The sequence below is a fragment of the Mustela putorius genome, unplaced genomic scaffold (assembly GCF_011764305.1).
Source record: "Mustela putorius furo isolate JIRA1106 unplaced genomic scaffold, ASM1176430v1.1 tig00003944_pilon_pilon_pilon, whole genome shotgun sequence".
Classification (NCBI taxonomy): domain Eukaryota; kingdom Metazoa; phylum Chordata; class Mammalia; order Carnivora; family Mustelidae; genus Mustela; species Mustela putorius.
Genome location: NW_025422088.1, coordinates 5,545,514 through 5,571,374, shown reverse-complemented (window position 1 = coordinate 5,571,374; position 25,861 = coordinate 5,545,514). Strand labels below are relative to the sequence as shown.

Here is a 25,861-nt window from a genome sequence, read left to right as displayed (position 1 = left end):
TTTGTTGTTTCAAAATTTTTAGAAGTGGAGGGGCACCTACGTGGTTCAGTCAGTTAAGCATCCGACTCTTAATTTCCACTTGGGTCATGATCTCAAGAGTCATGGGATGGAGCCCTCAGTCAGTGGGGTTCCACACTCAACGGGATGTCCACTTGAGCTTCTCAGTTTCTGTCTCCCTCTGCCCCTCCCCTCACATGCTCATGCACTCTCCCTCCCTCTCTCTTTCTCTAAAAATCTTTTTTAAGAAATTTTATAGGTGGAATCATAATAGTCTTTGACCTTTGAGAAAGGCACTTTTTACTCAGCATAATTCTCAAATTGTGGCATGTATTAATAGTCTATTCCTTTTTATTTGTCAGTAGTATTCCATGCTATAGATATGCCACAGTTTAACCATTCACCCATTGAAGAATGTTTGGATTGTTCCAGTTTCTGACTTTTACAAATAACTGCAATAAACATTTGAGTACAGGTTTTTTAAAAATAAATATAAGTCTTCATTTTTCTGTGATAAATGCCTAGAAGTGCATTTTGGGGTTATATGGTAGTTGCATGTTTTTTAAGGAACTGCCAAACTGTTTTCCAGAGTGACTATACCACTTTACATTTCTATTAGCAGTGTGTAAGTGATCCAGTTTCTCTGCATTCTTGCCAGCATGCAGTGTTGTTGCTTTGTTTTACTTTAGCCATTCTGATAGGTATCTCCCTAATGGCCGATGATGATATATCTTCAGGTCATTTGCCCATTTTCTGAGTCATAATTGGGGTTTTTTTGCTGTTGATTGAGTATGTAGTTTGCAGGTATTTTCTCCCAGTCTGTTTCTTTGGTTTGTTTTAGCTATGTATGTTTTCAGACAAAGGTAGAAAAGCTTGCCATTTTTCTAACAGGCAGATTTAGCAGTACATTTATACTAGTATGGCAAAGGAAACTGAAGATGGAAATATGCCAGGTAATTATTTGACTACTCATTTTAACATGCCTATTTTTAAGCTGTATTTTTCAGAAATACAAAGGATGTTGTATAGTTTGCTATGGATGGCACTTAAGGTTGTTTTTTTTTGTTTGTTTGTTTTTGTTTTTGTTTTTTTTAAGGCTCTGTAATAAAACAAGCCAGCTAAAAGTAGAATCTTTAACATTTTTTTAGCATCTAGCCCTTTGTGTTTGATCTGGACTCTGACATTTGTGTGTGAGACCTTGGACTAATTATTTTACTTCAGCAAATCTCAGTTTCCCCATGAGTAAAATAGAAGAAAATAGTACCACCATTTTATATCAAAATTATTGATTTTTTTTTTAAAGATTTTGTTTATTTATTTGACAGACAGAGATCACAAGTAGGCAGAGAGGAAGGGAAGCAGGCTCCTTGCTGAGCAGAAAGCCTGATGCACAGCTCGATCCCAGGACACTGGGACCATGATCTAAGTCAAAGGCAAAGGCTTTTTAAACCACCCAGGCACCCCAAAATTATTGATTTTAAATGAGGTCACTTATGTAGTCTTAGTATACAACAAGGATTGTTAACATATAACATACTGTATTATCTATAGCAGAGTTCATCTTAAATATAAAAAACATAAACATGTAGAGGTGAAAACAAGTACCAAGTTCTATTGGGATGGTTATTATTACTTCCCCTTTTCCTCTTCTTTTAAATATAGTTACCAGTCAAACAATAAACATTTGTATAGAAAAGTACAGATGAGCCATTAATTATGTGTCTTAAGCAATTAACTCTTAGTCTGTTAAATAATGTAAGGAATAATTCATTTTGGAGCTAAAACACATAGGCTCAGATCAACAGCTAAGATATATTTGGAGATGTTAGTATATTTTATAAACCTTTTTAATCTTTTGATCTCTTATTGCAGGCAGGTCATATCTACAGAATTGGTGGAGGAAACCTGAATAAACTTTTCTCATTTGAGAAAAAAATTTGTTTTGAAACCTTTAAGTATAACATTCATGGAGTGCATAATCTTTGTTATGTCCAGATGAATGGACATGAAACTACTGAATACCTATTGATAAACTAGTTAATATTTTAGTCTAGTAATCTGAGAGTCAAATGCTAGTTTTTTGTGCCCTCTGTTAGGGTAACCCCACTTGAGGATTAAGAACTCAGAAAGATTATGCTCAGTGACCAGGAACAGATTTTGGAACCAAACTGTGTTTGTGTCTGGTGCCATCTCTTACTAGTTAAGTGACCTTAGGTAAGTTAATGAACCTCTGCTTCATCTATAAAGTGAGGCTTTAAAAAAATACTTCCTAGGGTTCATGTGAGCGTTAAAAGAATCACATGTAAAATGCTTAGTCTAACTCTCTCTCTCTCTCTCTCTCTCTCACACACACACACAGAGTAAATGCTAGGTAAGTGTTAACAGCAATAAAATGGCTAGTAGTACCCAGTTTTGCAAACATCTGAGAGGTATTTTGAGAGAAACTGGCAGAGATTGAAGCTGTATACTAGATAGCTTTGAATTAAGGAACCATTAAAGGTGTCTGGGAAAAGTTTAATGATCTTAACTGTGCTTTAGGATATTTATCTGATAGTCTTTGAATTAAGGAACCATTAAAGGTGTCTGGGAAAAGTTTAATGATCTTAACTGTGCTTTAGGATATTTATCTGATAGTCTTTACAGGGGACAATAAGGAGATTGAGATGATGGTCTTGTCTGATAAAGATGATGGCAGGAATGGGAGCATCCAGCTTATTGTGTTAGACAGCTACTTTATCACTTGAGAGAAAAGTCAAGATTGGGAAATTGAGTCACTCTAGGGCAGTAGTATGTCCCCTATATAGATGATGGCTTCTTATATGAGGTGTTCCCAGACAGCAGACTTCTTTAGGCTGCTGACGCACAAGGGTACAACTTTGTGAAGCATGGACTAGAATGTGTAACAAATTTGGGTGGATCATTTTCCTTAGTAAGATTAGTCTGAACTAATAGATTGGCTAAGTTCTGACAGTCCAACAATTCTTTTTTCCCCTAATAATAGTTAAAAGTTTCTGTTGGTGTGATGATTAAAGTATAGATGAGCTAATGACATAGAATTTTAATTGTTCTTGATTATTTGCTATTTGAGGAATGATCAGAAATGTTTTTGTTCTTTCATTTTAAACACTACGGAGTTTAAGTTGCCCCTATTATGGTCTCATAGTCAGCACTCCTTTTTCCTTTCTAGGACCACGACAACTGTAACTTGAAAAGTTGACAGGAGGGGGGCGCCTGGGTGGCTCAGTGGGTTAAAGCCTCTTCCTTCGGCTCAGGTCATGATCCCAGAGTCCTGGGATAGGGCTCTCTGCTGAGCAGAGAGCCTGCTGCTCTGCCTACTTGTGATCTCTCTCTCTCGCTCTCTCTCTTTCTGTCAAATAAATAAATAATCTTTAAAAAAAAAAAAAAAAGGTTGACAGGAGGGTTGCAGGGCTCAGTTGGTTAGGCATCTGGGGAGCTTGCTGCTCCCCCTGGTTGTGTGAGCTCGCTCTCTTCTCTCTCTCTTTGATGAATAAATAAAATCTTAAAAAAAGAAATTCAGAGAGTTTTGAATATAAGGATTGTGTAGTCAATCTAGATACCATTTGGAAGACTGTTTAAGAAGCGTTTTGGGCTGCTCTAGATGTAGTTGTTTACTAGATTTCCTTCAAATGGAATACACACTAACGATGAAATTCCTTAATGCCTAAGTTGTTAAAATACAGACTTCAATATTAGATCAACAAAAAGTGAAGTCATTTTGGATCAATAAAAGCACTTCTAAAACCATGAGATTTTAGTTATGACTTAATCCAAGACAAGATGCAAAATAATTGACCTTTATTACAAATGGATTATTTTATAGAGAAAACATCTTTATCTAAAGTTTAATTTAAACTAATTAAAATCTTACAATAGAGAAGCAGCACTCTTGGGTGGGGGAAGGAACAAAAATGGGTGAAGAGGTGTGGGAAATACAGTCTTCCAGCTATGGAATGAGTAAGTTACAGGACTCAAAGGCACGGCAGAAGAAATTCAGTCAGTGGTATTGTAATAGCATTGTATCAAGACAGATGGTAGCTACACATTCTACATTATACATTATAATGTATACATTATACATTATACATTATGCTGGTGAGCCCAGCATAATGTATAAACTTGTATCACTTTGTTATATACCTGAGACTAACATTGTCAAAAAAAGAGAACTACCACTCTTGATAATGTTAGTCCAATTAATTTGTATACTGATACTCTTCTCAACTGATTTTTGAGTACTGAATCAGAGATTTAGTAATATTGGTATAAATTTGTAGCTAGTACAGAGATATTTGTAGTCCTAGTTTATGTAACATCTCCTTCCTTTGGCGTTTTTTTTTTTCCCCACATTTAGTAGACACTTTATACAAATTATAGTTTTCAAATTCTTTTCCAATGTTCCTTTTAATGATGGGCAATTATTTCACCTATATGTAATTTAAATGAACCTATATATACAGTATGAAATTTGGGTGGACACAGTAAGTGAACTTATTGTGCTGTTAGGATTTTAGTTTGGAAATTTAACAGCAAATTTGGGTATTGTGTTGATTACTGATGGGAAATCAGACATGAAATATTTACTAAAATGGTATTCTGTAAAAACCTACAAGATAATATTGACGTTTATTTTATTACCATTGAATTAAATGAAACAATATTTCCAGTGCATAAAATCTTTTTTTATAATAATCTAGAGATTATTCAGTTATATATATATAGCATGAGAATAGCCACATTTGGAGGTATTAGAAGCTCTAACTTTAAAATGATCAAGTGATATAACTTGAAGATGTACTATATGCACAGCTGCATTTGAGATATTTTGGCAGATATCTCTCAAGATATCTTGAGAGAGAACATATAAATTCATAACATTCTAATCAGATGTTCTGACTGTAAATTAAGAATTGACGAGATTATACTTGGTTTTCTGTATTTTAATGCTGAAAATCTTTTCCTGTAGGACCGAGGTGATGAATTCACATACACTGGAAGTGGTGGTAAAAATCTTGCTGGTAATAAAAGAATTGGTGCACCATCGGCTGATCAAACATTAACAAACATGAACAGGTACTCTTTACTGTTAGAATTTCATAAAAACTATCTCTCTATTGGGGTTTTGTATAAAAGTTTGATTATAATAATATAATTTGTAACTTAGACTGTAGGGGAAAATCTTAAATGGAGTTAAAGATCTAAATTAAAAATCCCATTACCTGATCATATAATTGTTTTTAAGCATTCTTATTTCTTCATACTGTTTTTTCAATGATGTAATTCCCAGTCTTATATAAGTGAAAATGAGGACAAGGTGGCTGTCTGCTATCCCATAGGTCAAAGTAATGTTTTACTTGACAGATTTATCTTTTAAATTAACAAACTTCTTTTTAAGAGACTCACCAATGTGAGATAGGTTTTAGTTTGGGAGCCACATTTGTGGGCATAAGTGAAACATCAGATAAACTTAATCAAAACCACACTCAAGATGTTTTTAGAATTTATAATAATGTCTCAGGTGTTATCAAAGAGAATGTTTAGTTACAGAAGTGACCTTTTCTAAGTAAATACTTATAAAGCATTACAAAATAGCCACCTTGTGCTGACCTTTGTTCTATAGATGTATTAATGATATTCCAGCTTCCATGGGAACAAAAAATGACTGCAAAATGTTTTATTTCATACGTGTATGCTATAGCAATAATAAAAAAGTGACCCAAACCAACAGATAGCACCGACCACATTATAACTTGTCATAGTGATAAATTTTTGATCAATTTCATAAAGTTGAAATTTTTATATCCTATTGTTAAGGGTGTTTTATGGATTATTGAGTAAAAATGAGTATTTTTCTTTCTTGAATCTAAATCACTCGGTTTTAAGTAGTGTGCCCTTAATTTCTGATTACCGTGTGAAGTAAAGAATATACCAGTATGATTTCAAGAATTTGTTGCATACCAAATTACATAGAGTCTGTTTTTATGTCTTCCTTCTATATTATTTCTGACAGTAGGATTATTTAACTGAACCAGCAGAGGAGACAGGTCAGATTTGCTGGTGAAAACATTCCTGAGGCAGGAGTCCAGTCCCTAGCTAGTTTTTCTCTAGCAAAATAGCATCTCTTCAAGAGGAATGATCTTAAAAGGAATTAGAAATTTTTTTATGTGTTTTTGTCAGTGAGAGTGTATATTGAATTTGCAAAAGGGCATTTTCACATTTTCAAATCTGAAAATTATACTTATCTTAATAACAGTAGATTATTTTGCTTGAGTGAAATTTGTTTCCTAACTTCCTACACTTGTAATATACATGGTAAATATTTTCCAAGCTTTTAAAGAATCTATATGCCATATGTTATAATCTATTAGAAAATAATTAACAAGTAGTAAAAATGTATTGAAAGGAAGGTAGTGAATATAGAATATTAACTCGAAACCATATAGGATTGACTTACCATAGGGACTCACATCCATTCAGTTAATTTATACATTAAGCTTTGAGTACACATTATGATTGTAAAGACCTCTGGACAAAGATACCTATATATTTTATAAACATGAAAACTGAGGTGAAAGACCCTTAGCTCTGCCCCACATTGTACTCTTTCTTGACAAGTATATAGTCTAGTTCATTTTTGCTTCTCCACTAAGAGGTAGTTTGGCACCTGCTTCTTGCTTTGAGAAGTTTTTTTTCCTATTTCTCAGTTCTTTTATTTTATGAAACTGAAGAGGGCAGGAAGATAACCTGGCCTTCCTTTACCAGGCCAGTTAGAAGCAATTGATTGAGCTGCAGAGTAATGTAAAAGCCACTTTTCACCTACTTTGATCTTAGATTCTTTTCACATACTTGAACAACGTAGATACTTACGTGAAGCTAGAAGTGAGTTAATAATGCCAGTTAGTGGTGGAAATCATTCTGAATGAAGGTGCCTATAAGCACCAAAGCATTCCACTCATTAATGTGAAAATAGTATTTGTCCTTCTCCTAGCTCTTTAAGATGAAGTATGTATATTTCAATAGGTATTACATAAATAAGATGAAATACTAGCCCTAGAAGGCTGGCTACGTTTTCTTCTCCCTCCCAGAGATTTAATGCATCTTCCTTTGAGATAAAAAAGATAAGTTGGTAAACTATATTTGACCACATTTATAAACTTTTTTTTTTTTTTTTTTTTCGCGAAACACTTTGAGTTTATTTACTTTAACAATATAACTGATTAAGAAATCTGGGTAGATTAGACATTTCGTCATAAGGTCAATTTTTTTTTTATTTTGAGCCTACATAAAATTAAACCCTGAAAAAGTATTTTGTATCATATCTGAATTTACCAAATTGGTTATGTATGTGTTTTAACCTTACATGTTCTCAACGATGTCTTTTCACTTAAGTTAGGAAGTAGGTATCTGAGAAGAAGAATACTAATTTTAAATAGATTCTAGTTTGGTGGGGTTTTTGTGGGGGAGTTGTTTTGGTTTTTTGTTTTGGTTTTTTGGCAGGACTAAGTTCTCCCAGGAAAGGTCTTCTTACATAACCTTACTGATTAATTACTGCTAAGTGAGTACACATACTAAGGGACCTTCAGTTAACTCAGGTGCTACTTCTCACTCATTGTTCCTCCTTGTTCACATGTCATAGTAAAAATAGTGATCTGGAGGAGCCAAAAATCTCTATTGTTATGATTTAACACAGGCATTTGAATGCTTCAATTTTATTTAAACTTTTTACTCAAAATCTTAAAACGATATTCTCCTATTAAACTTGTTCTTTAATAGCTTCTAAACATTAAGGATTCTCTATTGTCTGGAATGTGGAAAGTAGACCTAGAAAGGTCATTTGTACCTTGCTGACAAATTTATTTTCCTGAATTTCTTTCTACATTATTCCAGCAATTTACCTCACTCCCTTATCAAAAATAAATACTACAACAATCACTTGCTTTAGTTTTCCAACTTTCTCCCTTCCCTCACAAACGTTATTTTTAAAAAAAATTCCATGTATTTCTAGTTGTTTTCTATTATACGTGGCACAGATGTTATTACTTTCAGAAGAACCCTACAGGCTATCTGAGAACCAATCCCCTGGCTTGGGGGTCACATCAGAAAACTGATTTGTCTTCTCTGCTGGTGGGGGAAAGCATAATCCTATTATCTGGAATAATATGGAAAGAATCATAGAATCTTAACCATCAGGTAAGGCATAATTCACCTTTTAATTGAGCTAATAATGCGATTATATACTTAAAGATTACTTGGTATAAAGACTTTGTTTTATTTTTTTAGGGCATTGGCCCTAAACTGTGATGCTCCATTGGATGATAAAATTGGAGCAGAGTCTCGGAATTGGAGAGCTGGTAAGCCAGTCAGAGTGATACGCAGTTTTAAAGGGAGGAAGATCAGCAAATATGCTCCTGAAGAAGGCAACAGATATGATGGCATTTATAAGGTGCTCTATCTGGCATGACATCTTGTTAGTCACTCTTCCTGGGCTTTCAAGACAGGGCTGCCAAAGGGAACTACTCTGTTGGGGTGGGCTAAAGGAAACAGTAGATCACCTTAGTTGGTACTTCTGCTTTTTCTGGAAATGTAACAGATATGTAAAGTGAGATCCTAACTTTGATACTTTTCTCTTAATGCTTATTTGAAGTCCATAAGGGCAGAGTTATATTATACTTTGAGTTAAACTTTTTATAAGTATATATTCTGTGTGATAAAACTATTTAAATGTGACCATTGTAGATACTGATTCTTATATCTTTACAAATATTTTAATTGTAATAGATTTTCAAAGCAAGCACGTAATAATTTGTAAAATAGGTTGTTTTCTTTTTTTAAAAAATGGAAATGTTTACTGCCACCATTTTTATCTATTATGCAGGAATTTATTTGTGACCATAATCTTGTTAATATTTCAAATTTGTAGCAATGTGTACTTATATGGGAACTGACTTGGGAAATAAAGTCAAAACAATTAGTAAATATTTTTTATGTATTGTTTTTGTGACAAAGCAAGTATCTTTACTTGCATTTAGTTGCATTTAGTTCACTCAAGTGTACTGAAACTAGTAATACAAGTTTAAGGATTAAATCTTAAACTACTACAAAATATTATGATTTAGGTGGTGAAATACTGGCCAGAAATTTCATCAAGCCATGGATTCTTGGTTTGGCGCTACCTTTTAAGAAGAGATGATGTTGAACCTGCTCCTTGGACCTCAGAAGGAATAGAACGGTCAAGGAGATTATGTCTACGTTTACAGGTTAGATTATATTTGTCTAGGCTACTTGTATGTTCATAAAAATGCATACCTCTGTAGTATCTTTGTGCCTTAAAACTGGATACAACTCCTGGCAATTGATTAGTGAACTTTAAGGGGTGAGGAATGAAATCATGGAAGTATACAGAAGGAAAAAGTAAAAAGGTAGCATTCTAGGTGTCAGACTGCCCTAAAGACCAAGAATTATGTCTGGGAAAAGCCACGCCTTCAATGAAAAGTAAAATATTTCCAATTCAATTTGGAAATGACTTGAAGAATGAGGGAGAGGGATACATAAAATTTATATAAAGGAGGGCTTAAGAAGGGAAGTTTATCCTAGAGGGCACAGGGGGTGTGTCTCTGGTAGGGGAAGGGGGAGGTGGCTTGTAAGAGTGGTCTGCTTCCTACCCTTCTCACTTTTCCTCACCCCTTTTTTCTCTTCCCCCTCAAAGCTGCTTCCCTGTCCTGTCACCACCTTTAGTGCTTTGCCTTTTTTTTTCCCCCTTTGCCCATGTTCAGCTGTTAACCCATATAAGACTGTTGGTTTTGTGTGCATAATGGATGGTATGGCTACATTCCCCGTCCACTGCCTATGCACCCTAGACTTTGTCCCTGACACTGACTTCAGAGCATGGTTTGAGTTCATCCTCCATCATTCCCCATTGTTGTGCTTCCTGTAAAGACTACCAGCTTTTCATTTCCCCTGGCTCTGCCCACACTGCATGTGTAGGGGCTGAAATATGGGCAAGTGTCTGACCACCCAGGCAGGTGAGTGTGTGTTTTCTAGTGCAAGTGTATGTCTGTTTTTGTTTTCTTTTTAAACTTGTAGAATTAATTGTTTCATTAATTAAATGAAACATCGGCTGTTAAAATAACTGCCAAACATAAAATAACTGCCAAAATAATTCCTTTTATAATAATTTTAAAAAAAACTTGTTAAATCCATTTTTTTTTTTTAAAGATTTTTTCAGATTCATTGTTCAGCAGAGCAGTGTTCTAGATAGGTTAGATTTGAAACTGTAAATAAAAGCATATAAGCCTATCTACTGTGGTAATTTACTATATTGATGGGGCCTAAAACATGTTGAGCTTTTAATACCAGTGTTATCAACAGAGCATGTCCCCAAAAAAAGTGTAGTGAGGAAAACACAAATAGGTAGACTTTATTCCTTAAAGTTTTTAGCTGATAAAGAATTCAGTAATTTAGTGGCTTTAGGTCTTCCAAAAGCCCCATCTCCCCACCCCCACTTATTTTGGGAGATAAGAAATTTAGTCCTTAATGTGGGGGCGGGGGTGTTTGTATGGTTTTTTAAAAATTGGCTCCACAATTGAGTGTAATACCATCTATATGAGTACTGTACTGTCATCTATGGTTGATCTTCACTTACCTTCATATCTAGATTATTCTCTTCCTTAAACTTTTTAACCCACCTAGTCAAATCTCCTCAAAACTTGACTTTCCTCTTTCAGATCTGAAACTAAGATCATTATTTTATAAGATAGAAATGTCTTAATAGTTGTTATGACCACATGGTTTTACACTGAATTGGGGATTTTAATATTCTTTCTGTCCTTTAAGTGTTTGTTTCCTTTATAAAAGTCTCTCAGTTTAGGAAAAATATAGACTCTTCACCTCCCCCTTTTTAAATTTCTCAGCAGCATCTAGAAACCGCCCCCTCTCCACTTCTTTGTGAAGCTTTAATCTATATTGTGCTTTTTCCCCCATCAGTATCCAGTAGGTTACCCTTCAGATAAGGAAGGGAAGAAGACTAAAGGACAGTCAAAGAAGCAGGCCAGTGGATCCTCAAAAAGGCCGACTACAGATGGTAGGTAATGATTGCAGACATAGTCCTAAAAACATAGTTTTTAATGAAAATATTAAGAGAATAAATTGAGAAACTCGTAAGAAATTAAATGCGATATTTGGGAGTAGTGGAGAGACATGGGACTTATTGTATATTTTAGTAGTGTCAGAGCCAAAACAGTAGCAGATGTAGTATTCTGAACTCAAGGGAAGTTAAATGCTGCCTTATTATTCAGGTTATCTTCATGCTAAACATTACTGGCGTCAGTTAACTCTTTGATCTCATAGTTTGCTTGGAATCACTCATAAGTCTGCTTATATATTTTTAAATAAATCTAGATGATTGTCCAAGTGCCTCCAAAGTGTTAAAAACACCAGATTCAGCAGCAGAAGCAGTTGAGGCTTTCCAACTAACCCCTCAACAACAACATCTAATTAGAGAAGATCACCAAAACCAGAAGCTGTGGGATGAAGTGCTTGCATCTCTTGCGGAAGGTCCAGTATGTAAAGGTTTTTTAAATAATAATGTTCTAATATTAACAAATAGTGAAAAATATTCTCTGCAAATCAGTCAAAACTTGATGTTTTTATGTAATCCTCTCAGCCAGTGCCACTACCTTTCAGAAGTAATCTAAAGTAGTACCTAAATGCATTTAAATTGATGTTAGGCCTCTTAGTTATTGGTTTTGACTTCTCTGTGCCTGAACTTACTCATTTATGTTGAAGGCACTGTACATGGGAAGAATTTTCAGTTTGTATAACACAATTTAAAACCCATTGGGAAATTTTTCGCTGTAGTTCAAGATTATCTGATGGTGTAAATTTTAAGCAATTCAGCACATGTTTAACTTAGCGGTTAAAAAAAAATTTTATTTATGAGGTGCCTGGGTGGCTCAGTGGGTTAAAGCCTCTGCCTTCAGCTCAGGTCATGATCCTGGGGCCCTGGGATCGAGCCCTGCCTCGGGCTTTCTGCTCAGCAGGGAGCCTGCTTCCCTCTCTCTCTGCCTGCCTCTCTGCCTACTTGTGATCTCTGTCTGTCAAATAAATAAATAAAATATTTTTTTAAAAAATTTTATTTCAATACTTTATATGTTTTAGATTTTTTCCCATTTTTTAATAATCATTTTTTTTAATAATCATGAAATTTTAAAATGAAAAGAAATTACAACTGATGGGTTGATTTTGTGTTAAGCTATATTTTGCAGACGATGCTTTCTTATCCAGTTCCGGAAGCTGGAATTCTCAAATATTAATTGTCTATTCCTTCTTTGTTCACTTGCTTTTATTATGTCTTTAATTTTGCTTAAAATTAGAATATTGCATTTTATTAGATAGTAACCCCTTATTAGGTGTAATACAGTTACTTTTCTGGGTTTTTCCCTCCATGCAGCTATTATGGGTGAGCTTTAGTATCCTCTCTTGAATTTTTATCCTGTCATCTTCTAGTAATTTCTTTTTTCCAGTGTTCCCTTTATTTCTGTTCGTTTGTTAGCCAGAACTTCTCATGTGTCTGAAATGGGGTTAGTTTTCTGTCTAAATTTAGAGAGAACTCTCAGTTTTTGTGTTGCTTTTTATTTGAGAAATAGTCATCAATATTAAGGAAGAATCTTCCCTGGTACAATTTTTAAATATCCAGTTATTTATTTATATATTCATTTATATGTATTTTAAGATTTTATTTTTAAGTAATTTCTACTCCCAGTATGGGACTCAAACTGAGAACCATGAGATCAAGAGTCACATGCTCTACTGACTGAGCTAGAGCCAGCCGGGTATCCCTTTTTATTCATTTTATTTTATTCTATTTTTTTGTGTGTGTGTAATCCCTACCCCCAATGTGGAGCTCAAACTCACAATACCGGGATCAAGAGGCTCATGCTTTACAGACTGAGGTAGCCAGGTGCCCCTAATTCTTAAACTTTTAGAAATGGGTGAGATTTATCAAATACCTTTTTTTTTTTTTTAAGATTTATTGAAGAGAGAAAGAGAATGTGTGAGAGCACAGGGAAGGGCAGAGGGAGAGAGAAACTTTAGCAGATTCCTCACTGAGCTTAGCCTGATGTGGGGTTTGATCTCAAGACCCTGAGATCATGACCTGAGTAGAAACCAAGAGTTGACACTTAACTAACTGTACTAACCAAGAACCCAAAGATGGCTCTGTCTTTTATGATTTAGTCCCAATCTGAGTAAACACTGGCATCAGGGAAGTAGGGATTTTTAGATTGACGTAAAATACCACCGAAAATAATTCTAGGAAAACAAATGTGTTGATTCTTCAGAGTATTAAATAGTACAGAGTATTAGTACTTTTAATTTTTTAGCTCAAAAAATACTGAGGTTTAGGGGCTCCTGGGTGGCTCATTGGGTTAAAGCCTCTGCCTTCAGCTCAGGTCATGATCCCAGGGTCCTGGGATCAAGCCCCACATTGGGCTCTCTGCTCTGCAGGGAGCCTACCTCCCCCTCTCTCTTTGCCTGCCTCTCTGTCTACTTGTGATTTCTGTCAAATAAATAAAATCTTTAAAAAAAAAGATATTGAGGTTTCACAACAGCAGAAGATTGAATAAATGATATGTTTTCATATACTGACATATCACCCACCTTTTTTTTTTTTTTAATTTTTTTTTTAATTTTATTTATTTTTTTGACAGAGAGAGATGACAAGCAGGCAGAGAGGCAGGCAGAGAGAGAGGAGGAAGCAGGCTCCTTGCTGAGCAGAGAGCCCGATGTGGGGCTTGATCCCAGGACCCTGAGATCATGACCTGAGCCGAAGGCAGCGGCTTAATCCACTGAGCCACCCAGGCGCCCCATATCACCCACCTTTTTTGAAAAAAATCTGTATGTAATGATGAGACAAGCTGTCCATGATTTTTTTTTTCTTTCAAGTTTTTATTTAAATCCCAGTTTGTTAACGTATGTCCATGATTGTTTTAAAGGGAAAAACAGTAATCTCTGGAATATGAGGTTTAATGGGAACATTCACTTTTTAATACCACATATTTTGATTTTGCACCTCTCCCAGTCCAGTTCTAAGATTTAAAATTAATGTGTATTATCTTAATGGAATGGAGTTTCTTTAGTTTTATATGTTTGTTTATGGTTAACATCCCTTTTTTTAAGACCAAATGTGTTACAGTGACAGACATTTTTCCCCCTAATTATTTAGAATCTTAATTATATTTTTTGAAATGCTAACCTTTTTTTCTTTCCCTTGGGTACCATTCTAGAATTTTCTGAAAAAATTGGAACAATCTTTTATGTGTGTCTGCTGCCAGGAGCTAGTTTACCAGCCTGTGACAACAGATTGCCTCCATAATGTCTGTAAAGTAAGTAGATTTCTTTTCTCATTTTCCCTTGTTTAGGGCAAGAGGGTACACTAACCTATAGACATGTTTTTAGCATGTAAAGCATTTTTCCATGCAGCAGAACAGTTGTGGAACCTTGTAAGTTAAGAAAGATTTCATTATATTTTGGCAATAATGCGTGTTTTAGTTCTAGAGTAATAGTTAAATACATATAGTTGAGGTATTCTGTCATGTTTGGAATTACTGAGGAGAGGTTAAAATGGGTAAGAAAATAAGGTGTTTTGATGTTTTCTATGTTAGAGCTTATGTGTGTTTCCTATATTATAGTGCAAACTGAATTCTAACCACATAATAGAATCTAAAACAGATTCTGTCTGGCAGCATGCCCAGAGGAGCTGAATGTTATTAGTGTGATGTAAAGGGAAAAACTGAGTTTTAGTCACACCAAGGTGGAATCCTGCTGTACTGCTCAGTGGTTGTGCGCCCTGACCTAACTTCTGAACTTCAGTTTCTTTTGTGAAATGGAAGTTCATTTGTAAAATGGAAGTAAACCTTCCGCATATGTTTGTGCCTGAACTATATATTTCTGGAAGACCTATTCTACATTTAAGTGATTTGATGAAATCAAATCTAGTTCTAACCAGGGGAATCCTAAGTGTTTTTTTTAGGTATTCTGCCATGAAAGAACAGGATTAAAATCTAACCTAGAAGATGAGTCTAGTGGAAACTGTCCATAAATTCTGACACTCTAATTTTATTGGACGAGGAAATTAAAAGACACTAAAGTCATTTACCTTAAGTCTCACAGTATGTTCTCGAAGTGGAACTTGAAGCCATGTCTGTAGACTAGTTTTCATAGTGCAGATTCAGGCTTTTATAGTTATTCATCTTAAGTTTCTAGTTCCTATTTAAAAGCATAAGTTATTGACTTTTCTGCATATTACTACTCTTATGAAATTGGGTATGTTTTTGTTTGTTTTTTGATTTTGCCTTAGGATTGCTTACAGCGCTCCTTTAAGGCTCAAGTTTTCTCCTGCCCTGCTTGCCGGCATGATCTTGGCCAGAATTATCTCATGATTCCCAATGAGATTCTGCAGACTCTACTTGAGCTTTTCTTCCCTGGCTACAGCAAAGGACGATGATTTGTCTACTTCTACTGTGTTGCTCTTGATGGCTTTTTGGACAATAAAGAATCTAAAATGGTTGGGGGGAGGGGCGGGGAGGGTTGAAGCGCAATGGTGGACCATATCTCTCACGTTCTGAAGCAGCTAATCCTCTTTCCTACATAGCCATTATCTTGTGTGTGTAGTAAGAGGCCCATTTCTCAACTGTCTTTTAAATATCAAAAGGTAGTTCCTGTCAGTAACAGCTAGTTTTAAATGAGTAAAAAGTCAAAGCCTCAGCTCTAGTTGATATCCAAGTTATGATTTATTTTGCAACTACCTCAGGACAGAAAAGACTTATGGGGATTTTTTAAGTCATTGAGTAATTAGTTAAATGAAATTTTAGCTACGCACTGCCTCCCAAATATTAGTTGTGCCTGGTTTGTGTAATTTGATTTTACAGAGGAAATGACACTCAAGATCTTTGGAACGCAGCTTCTGTATTGTGCATAATACATTTTTAATGTCTTCTTCCATTACAATGTGTTTGGCAAGGACAGGTTCATTTTTTAGCCCATTTTGTGAGTTCCATTGTGCTTTTTTCTGGTGTTTTATGCAAGTTGACTACTAATGACTAATGAAAACAATAAGAATGCATTGTTGCTGCATTAGTGTAATGTGGTGTGGTTTTGCACTTAAAAGAGGTATTCAGATGCTCTAGTTGTAAATGTTCATGAAAAACCTCTTCTGTACTAGTCAAACTGCTTTTAGTAAGTCTCACCAGTGGTTTTACATCTGCAGAGCATTGAGGGCTGGGCTGACTTTTGAGAGGACTGAAATTGCTTCATATTGTGATCCTAAATTTTATATTCACTATATTCCCCAAAGTATACCTTAATAAATATTTTATGACCAGAAAAATAGCTCATCTTGCTTCACTTTTTTGCATTTGTGGCTTATAGTACATATTTTTAAGAATTAATCACTTCCACAGTATTTCGTTGTATATTTTAAAAAAGACAGTTTCTATAATTCTCTATCCTTGATTTTTGGTAATACAAATTAGTGTGAAATCTTAAACACTAAGGACAGGTTTCACCCTGCGTTTGATTTTTTTTTTTTTTTAACTTTTCCTAAATAGGAAAAATTTTCAAAATAAGTGCCCAGTGACTGTTCTTTTATCTATAATAACTTCAGTCTTGCATTCAGTTTTAGTATTGTTAGTGCTACTTGTTTTACAGCCATTAGAAAACGTCTTTCTAGTCTCTGAAAGTATATTGTTATATTTTCATCAGAGTGAAATTTTAATGTTTGTTATAATTTCATCAGAGTAAAGTTTTAATATAAAGAGTTAAATATGAGAAAACATCTTTCTAGCATCTGAAAGTATATTTTACATTTTCATCAGAGTAAAGATTTAACATCAGGGGCGCCTGGGTGGCTCAGTTGGTTGAGCGACTGCCTTCGGCTCAGGTCATGCTCCCGGAGTCCCCGGATCAAGTTCCGCATCGGGCTCCCAGCTCCATGGGGAGTCTGCTTCTCCCTCTGACCTTCTCCCCTCTCATGCTCTCTCTCTCTCACTCTCTCTCTCAAATAAATAAATAAATAATCTTTAAAAAAAAAAAAAGATTTAACATCAGTTTTCCTGCTTCTGAATTCAGAGCAACATATAGTGCCAATATTTATTGAATATTGCTTTGCGCACTAGTCACCTGTACGTTTCTATGTATATTCATTTCATATTCCTGACAACCTTTAGAGGCAGGTACTATTATCCCCATCTTACGGATGAACATCAGAGGTACAGAAATGTTAGGAAACTTGCCGAAGCTCGTATGTCAAGGAAGTGGCACAGCTGTGCTAGAAACAGGCAATCTGAGCCCTCAGACGCTGGCAGTCTTTTACTTCCGGGCTATATAAGCCAAGCTAGTTTGGGTGCTTTTCCTGCCTTCAATTGAATTCAAAATCAGGGCCTAGGGATCACTTAACAGCATAGTGATTGGAACTGTTTTTACTTAGGGCTAGTTGTGGACATTGGAATCATTTTCATTTTGAAGAATCAAATAGAACCTTTTTAGATTGAAATGAAGCATTAAATTGTATCATCTAGTGTTGTATTTCCTTTGGCATTGGCCATCTCTCTGTGTGAAGGTGGGGAACAAATATCCCCTAGTTCAGCTACTTGAACTGGTTTAGTTCTGCTTTTATTAGCAAAATAAGTGATTCCCACAGTTAGGCTGTTTTTTATCTTAACTTTGCTATATAATATTATGGACTAGGAAAGAAAGTAGATACCAGCTTAACATGTTCAGGAGCCAAGAATGGCCCAAAACTAAGCAATTTTATGTTGGTTTTAAACTTTTTCAAAAGACCTCAGGGGTGTTTTGTTTTTCATAAATATTTTGGTTTGATATAAAAGATACAGACTTTTAGGAAATAACCACAATACCTTTGCCACACATGTGAAAAAAAGTTATTGTATCATCAGATATCTAGTAAATGTTTAAATTTCCATTGTCTAAAATGTCGTGTATAGATATTTTAGGTTTGCTTTTGTCAGGATCCAATAAGGACCTTATGTTGTTATTCATTGCTATCACTTATATATCTTTTAATCTGTACATATCCCTTCAATTTACTTTTTGCAATTTGTGTGCTTAAATTATTCTGGAGGCTGACAGTAAGATTTTGCTCATTATAACCATGTGGTATGGTTTAACCTGTTTCTCTTTATTCTATGTAAATTGGTAATTGGAATTCAAGTGTGACCAGATTCAGGTTTGATACAGCCCCCACACCCCCCACACCCCCCACACCCCCGGCCAACAGTTCTTCATAGGAGGTGTGGTTATCCTTTCAGGTGGCATATAGTATCTGGCTGACTCTTAGGCTCAAGTTTGAAAGAGCAGCTTCTCACTGGATTCTTTTATATTTAGTAGGTGACAGTGATTCCTGTTAAGTAGTCAGCCACTTTCGTATGGCAGGATTTATTTTTAATTAGCATATGCAGTGCCTCTGGTTGTAGAACTCATTTCTAAATGAGTTCAACAAATATGGTCATGCTAGTATGTTCAAGAATATTAGTTAAACTTTGGGGAGTCTGAAACACCCTAAGCTCTCTCATAAGCTTGTTATGACAGTTTGGCTAACAGAAAGGGGACCTGCCTGTCTGTATTATAGCTTTGGATTTTAGTATAGAGCCTATATATGAACCGGATAAGAGATCTTCTCTGACTTGCCCACTGTGTACTATTTTTTTCTGCTTGTTAGGGACTGAACCTTTTCCCATTCTTCAGGACACCCTGAAATACAGAGCTCATGACTCTTCCTGATTTTAGGGAACTGAACTTAATGATTTCATGCTTATCTACTGTATGCTGACTGGTCCACACATCAGACGTTTGAATCCCTGAAAGAACTGATTATTTAGTAACCTGGATTAATCAGACAGTACAAAGAAGGAAATACCTAACACCAAACACGAAACATTAAGAACTAGCTAGAGGGACCAGGCAGGCAGACCAAGTAACAACTATTAAAAGAAAGAATGAAAGAATGAATTTTATACTATATCCTCAAGTATAAAACTACATTGCATTACTAAATAATAAGGTACTGTATGAAAAGTATTTTGAGATTAAAATTCTTGGAAGTACATGATTGAAGCAAAATAAAACAGTGGACAAAGTCTGAATGTATTAGTGGGTATTCCATTATATATGGATATTCCACAGTTTGTTTTTTCATCTGGTGATGGATATTTGAGTTTCCAGGATTTTGCTATTATAAATAGCTGCTATGAACCTTTATCTGTAAGTATTTGGGAAATAGCTTGAAAGTTTCATATGAAATATGTTCTTACCATATAACCTGTCAATTTCATTAGTATTTACTCAAATGAAAAAATGCTCTAAGTGGTTTATGCCATTTTATACTCCTTTCAGTCGTGTATGACAGTTCTCACTAACACTTTGTTTTGGTCCTCTTCACTGTAACCATTCTGGAGGATGTGTAGTTTCTGTAGGACACAAGAATTGGTTGAATATTTAGTGACCAGTCATCAATACTGTTCTGATATTTCTGGCTCTCAAGTGCATGTGTTAGGATTGTACATATTAGCCTCCTTATGGTTGGCTAGGGCCATATGACCAGTTAATCAGTGAGTTATTTAATAAATGCTGTGTGTCACATCTAGGCAGAGTGTTTCATCACCCTCTAGAGCTGGTTGGGTTTTGTTTTGTTTTAAGATTTTATTTGTCAGAGTGTGAGTACAAGTAGGGGGAGCAGTAGGCAGAGGGAGAAGCAGGCCCCTTGCCGGGGAAGGAGCCTGATGCAGGACTCAATCCCAGGATCCTGGGATCATGACTTGAGCCAAAGGCAGATGCTTAGCCAACTGAGCCACCCAGGCATCCCGAGAAGGAGAGTCTTAAGCAGACTCTGTGCTGAGCATGGAGCCCATTGTGGGGCCCAGTCTCATGACACAAATCATGACCCGAGCTGAAACCAAGAGTTGGATGCTTTAACTGACTGCGTTGCCCAGGCACACCTGAACTTGTTTTTGTAATAAATAGGATGTAGTCAAAGTGATGGGATATCACTTCCAAAGTTAGGTTAAAACTAATGTGGCTTCCATGTTGGGTGCCCTCTCTTTTTCACTTGGCTATCTCCTGTGTTTTGAGCTGCCTTATGAAGAGGCCCATGTGGCAAGATACTTGTCTCCAGCCGGTAGCTAAAAAGGTCCTAAACCATAGGAGTGAGCTTGGAAGTGGATTCTTCCCCTGCTGAGCCTTGAGGTGACTTCACTGTTCATTCCAACAGAGACACCCTGAGCCAGAGGTGCCAGCTCAGCTGTTGCTGGATTCCAGACCCACAGAAACTGCGATAAGGAATGTTTTAATCACTAAACTTTGGGGTAATCTGTTATGTAGCAATACATGACTAACACAGATAAGGTAGCCTTAAGTGTCAGTTTGCCTAGGACAAACCCACCTTGTATTTGTTGTTCCAGCGTGATTATGAATACAATACACTTTTCCTCTTGTAAAGTGCCCCAGCAATCTCTCAAAATAATACCAGCCGTTTTTCACAGAACTGGAACAAACAATTCTGAAATTTCTATGGAACCAGAAAAGACCCTGAATAGGCAGAGGAATGTTGAAAAAGAAAACCAAAGCTGGTGGCATCACAATCTCAGACTTCAAGCTCTATTACAAAGCTGTAATCATCAAGACAATATGGTACTGGCACAAAAACAGACTCAGTGAAACAGAATAGAGAGCCCAGAAATTGACTCTCAATAGTATAGTCAACTAGTCTTCGACAAAGCAGGAAAGAATATCCAAAGGAAAAAAGACCATCTCTTTAACAAATAGTGTTGGGAAAATTGGACAGTCATATACGGAAGAATACTGGACCACTTTTTTTTTTTTTTTTTAAGATTTTATTTGGGGCACCTGGGTAGCTCAGTTGTTTCAGTGTCTACCTTTGACTCAGGTAATGATCTGAAGGTCCTAGGATTGAGCCCTACATCAGACTCCCTGCTAAGTGGGGGATCTGCTTCTCCTCCTTCCTCTCCCCACCCCCCACAACCCCACTTATGGATACATGTGTGCTCTCTCTTTCAAATAAAATATTTTTTTAAAGATATTTATTTGAGAGAAAGTGGGGGAAGGGGCAGAGGGAGAATCTCAAGCAGATTCCCTGCTGAGCAGGAACCTCTGTGTGGGGCTTGATCCCATGACCCTGAAATCATGACCTGAGGCGAAGTCAGATGCTTAACTGACTGAATCACTCAGTCACCCTGGGATCATTTTTTTATACCATACACAAAAATAAATTCAAATGGATGAAAGACCTAAATGTGAGACAGCAATCCATCAAAATCCTACAGGAGAACACAGGCAAGAGCCTCTTTGACCTTGGCTGCAGCAACTTCTTGACACATCTCTGGAGGCAAGGGAAACAAGCAAAAATGACCTACTGGGGCTTCATCAAGATTAAAAGCTTTTGGATAGCAAAGAAATGGTTAACAAAACCAAAAGACAACTGTGAAAGAATGGGAGAGGTTATTTGCAAATGTCTTATCAGATAAATGGGTTACTATCCAAGATCTGTAAAGAGCTTCTCAAACTCAACACCTAAAAAAAAAAACAAAAAACCCACAGTCAAGAAATAAGCAGAAGAGTGCTCACTTCAGCAGCACATATACCTTAAAAAAAAAAAAAAGGCAGAAAACATGAACAGACATTTCTCCAAAGACATACAAATGGCTAACATACTCATGAAAAACTCAACATCACTGGTTCCCAGGGAAATCCAAATAAAAACTACAATCAGATGCCACCACACACCTGTCAGAATGGCTAAAATCAACAGCACAAGAAACAACAGGTGTTGGTGAGGATGTGGAAAAGGAAAACCCTTGTTCACTATTAGTGGGAATGCAAACTGGTGCAGCCACTCTGGAAAATAGTATGGAGGTTCCTCAAAGTTAAAAATAGAACTACCCTGTGATCCAGCAATTGCACTACTAGGGATTTACCCAAAGGCTACAAAAAACTGATTCAGAGGAGCACATGCAACCCAAAGTGTATAGCCCCAATGTTCATAATAGCCACAACATGGAAGGAACACAGATGAATGGGGGTGCCTGGGTGTATGAAGATGTATGTATCCACACACAGAGACACAGGAATATTACTCAGCCATCAAAAAGAATGAGATCTTGTTATTTGCAACAACATGGATAGAACTAGAGGGTATTATGCTAAGCAAAATAAGTCAGAGAAAGACAAATATATCATTTAATTCCTGTGGAACTTAAGAAACAAGATGAACATAGGGGAAGGAAAGGGAAAATAAGATCAAAACAGAGAGGCAAACTATAAGAGACTCTTAACTCTAGGAAACAAACAGTGTTGCGTGGGGCATGGGGTAACTGGGTGATGCACATGAAGGAAGGCACTTGAGGTAATCAGCACTGGATGTTGCATATGCAATTGATGAATCACTAAATACTACCCCTGAAACTATTAATACTCTATATGTTAACTAGAATTTAAATAAAATCTAAAAATATAGATGCCCCAGTTTAGGCGTCCCTGGGTGGCTCAGTCTGTTAAGCATCTGACTTGATTTCTGCTCAGGTCGTGATCTCAGGGTCATGGAATTGAGCCCCACATTGGGCTCCACACTCAGCAGGGAATCAGCTTGAGATTCTCTCCCTGTGCCCCTTACCCCACTCACATGCTTGTTCTTGAACTCTCTAAGCAAAATCTTTTTTTAAAGATTTTATTTCTTGGGCGCCTGGGTGGCTCAGTGGGTTAAGCCGCTGCCTTCGGCTCAGGTCATGATCCCAGGGTCCTGGGATCGAGTCCCGCATCGGGCTCTCTGCTCAGCAGGGAGCCTGCTTCTCTCTCTCTCTCTCTCTGCCTACCTCTCAGTCTACTTGTGATCTCTCTCTCTGTAAAATGAATAAATAAAATCTTTAAAAAATAATAAAAAATAAAATAAAATTTTATTTCTTTATTTGACAATACAAGAAAGGGGAACTGCAGGGAGAGGGAGAAGCAGGCTCCCCACAGAGCAGGGAACCTGAATTAGGGATCCATCCCAGGACCCTGAGATCATGACCTGAGCTGAAGGCAGATGCTCAACTGAATGAACCACCCAGGCACCCCCATTAAAATCTTTTTAAAAAATAAAAGTGCCCCAGTTTAGGTAATTGATAGACTCAGGCAAGGTCTCTAATGACTTGTGGGATCAAGCTCCAAGTCAGTCTCCATGCTCAGCATGGAATCTGTTTGTATTTCCCTCTGCCTCTCTTCTCTTCTCTTTTCTCTCTCTCCTCTTTCTCTCTCTCTCAAATACATAAGTCTTGAAAAAAATCTCTAATGATTGGAACACCTGGGTGGCTCAGGAGCACTGGTCTCAATCTCAGCTCAGGTCTTGATCTCATGGTCATGAATTCGAGCCCCACACTGGACTCCATATTGGGTGTGAAGCTTACCTTTAAAAAAAAAAAAAAAAAAAAAAAAAAGATCTCTAATGACCTAACCCTGAATTCACTTTGTTTCTGAAAGTATTCTTTCCCTCATACCCAAGAATTTAACTCAATAGCATTCTCTCCTTGAGAAAATACAGGTATTCTAAAAATCTGCGGTGAAGTACCATAGATGAGAAATGATACTGGTCGAAAGCATAGCAAATTTCTCTTTGGAGAACACCTGAGTAGCTCACTCAGTAAGTTAAGCGTCTGTCTTCAGCTTGGGTCGTGATCCCTGGGTCCTGGGATCGAGTCCCACATCAGGCTCCCAGCTCAGTAGGGAGCCTGCTTCTCCCTCTACCTACTGGTCTCCCTTACTTGTGCTCTCTCACTCTCTCAAATAAAATCTTTAAAAATTTTTTTTTGTTTGGGTCTTCTGTATATCTCTTGTTCAAATTTGAATTTTCCTGGTCTTGATATGATGAGTAATTATGCATTGTATCCTGGACATTTTGAGTATTATGAAACTCTTGTTCCTATTTAAATCTTCTATTTTATATGACATTCAAACCACTTAGGTTCAGAATGCATATTCTGTTCCATTTATGTGGGTCCTTGTCAATTTAATTTTCTAAGCTTTTGCTTTGCTATTCTGGTCTGCATCCACTTGTGTCTTACCCAGAACCCAATCTGAAACCTGGGCAATAGTCCACACAGTTCATTTTGCTGTGTTGATTATGGTTTATTTCATGCATGGTCTGCTTGAGGAACTCCCCAGGACTTCATATACAGATTTAAAGGAACCCTTTCTCCAGCTTCCTCCTTAATCCTCCCTCAGTCTCCAGTAAAGATAGTTAAGGTGCTGCCTCTTTGCAGCTGGTCACTTAGGGATGGTCTGCAAGGCTCCTCCCCATAGGCCTGGCCACATCAGTGAGTAGGGAGTTGGGTGTTCACCAGGAGTGGGGCAGGTAAACTCAACTGGGTCTTTCCTACAGGTCACCCTTTTCCCATTCCTGTCTTTGAAATAAGGCTTTGTTGGGAGGAATGGGGTGGGGGGAGTAGCAGCAGGGTGGCTGTGCCCATCAATGTTTTCAGGTTGTAACTTCCCTTGCACCCAAGCAAAGAAGGTAAAAAGAAGGCAAAAAAGAAAACCCCCAGAAAACTTTACTGCCAGATCATTCCTCAAGTTCCAAAATGCCTAGCCCCAGGCTACCTTCATTTTTTCCACCTTTCAGAGTCTTAATTGTTGCTTTATGTATTTCCTCCAGGATTTTTAGTTCTATTTAGCGGCAGGGATAGAGTGGAATATACTTACTTCATCTTGTGTGAAACTTGAAGTCCCCCAAGTAGCCTTTCAAAAACGATTTTTACCTACTGAGAAACCAAAGCATGTTTAACATTAAAGGAACTCTATTTGAGAGGAAACTGACATTAAGCACTTAGGTATCAAACACTATACTAAGTAATATTAAAAATCTCCAACAAACCAAGAAGATCATTTCCTTCTATTATAAAACACACTCGAGCCAGGGGAAGGAAAGTAACTTCTATGCCTGTGGGGATTTTGCTTTTTTTTTTTTTTCTTTGTAAGATTTATTTATTAGAGTTTGTGAGTGCGAGGAGGGCCAGAGGGAGAGAAGCAGATTCCCCGCTGAGTACCTGAGCCCAAACTCCAGCCGGGTGCTCAATCTCCTGAACCTGAGATCACACCTGAGTCAAAATCCTTAAGAGTCAGTTGTTGAGCCAGCTGAGACCCAGGCATCCCTGCCTGCTTGTTTTTAAAGTATGAAAAAAAAATTACAAAGAAATTGTAACAAACACCTTGCATATAGACTACTCAGTATGTCATTGTTAATTTTAATTAATGTTAATAAAAATTAACATTTTTATTATTATTATTATGAATGAGGCAATTTATTAACCCAGCATTTGTTCTAATGCTTCTTGTTGGCAGCTGCCACCTGTCTGGCGATTCTGTCCAGATCTCTCTGTCCCTGAGGTGTCAGTTTGCGGCCCCCATCTTGGTCCTTTTCCACCATTTTCAGCCCCTCTAGGGCTTGCAGGACCCTGCGGGCTACGCTCTTGGAGCCTCTACTGAAGTGGCTAGGCATGACCCCGTTTCTCTGGCATCCCCCGTAGATCTTGGTCATGGAGCCGACCCCAGCACCGCCCCGGAGGTACAGGTGCCGTGCTGTGGAAGCAGCTCCTGTGTAGAACCAGTTCTCATCGTAGGGAGCAAGCTCTTTATGCTTGGCCAGCTTGACAGTGTCCACCCATTCAGGGACTTTCAGCTTCCCAGACTTTTTGAGGAAAGCTGCCAGAGCTCTGACGAACTCCTGCTAGTTCACGTCTTTTACAGTAACTCCAGGCATCGTGCGGCCTCTGCGCTGCCAGCCAGG

General features: G+C 37.0%; 1 protein-coding gene and 1 pseudogene across 3 annotated transcripts in view; one reads left to right on the top strand and one right to left on the bottom strand.

Moving 5' to 3' along the window:
- The window catches only part of UHRF2 (ubiquitin like with PHD and ring finger domains 2), a 90,741-nt gene extending 74,342 nt beyond the window's left edge, over positions 1-16,399 (top strand). For all 3 annotated transcript variants that reach the window (XM_045069857.1, XM_045069855.1, XM_045069856.1), the window contains 7 exons: positions 4,982-5,088; positions 8,296-8,458; positions 9,132-9,272; positions 10,999-11,095; positions 11,413-11,573; positions 14,298-14,396; positions 15,371-16,399. In XM_045069857.1, coding sequence (XP_044925792.1) covers positions 4,982-5,088; positions 8,296-8,458; positions 9,132-9,272; positions 10,999-11,095; positions 11,413-11,573; positions 14,298-14,396; positions 15,371-15,517 — 915 coding nt within the window. In that variant the 3' untranslated portion in view covers positions 15,518-16,399. The remainder of the gene's footprint in view (positions 1-4,981; positions 5,089-8,295; positions 8,459-9,131; positions 9,273-10,998; positions 11,096-11,412; positions 11,574-14,297; positions 14,397-15,370) is intronic.
- Positions 16,400-25,359: 8,960 nt separating this feature from the next.
- On the bottom strand, positions 25,360-25,861 carry LOC101681057 (annotated as a pseudogene).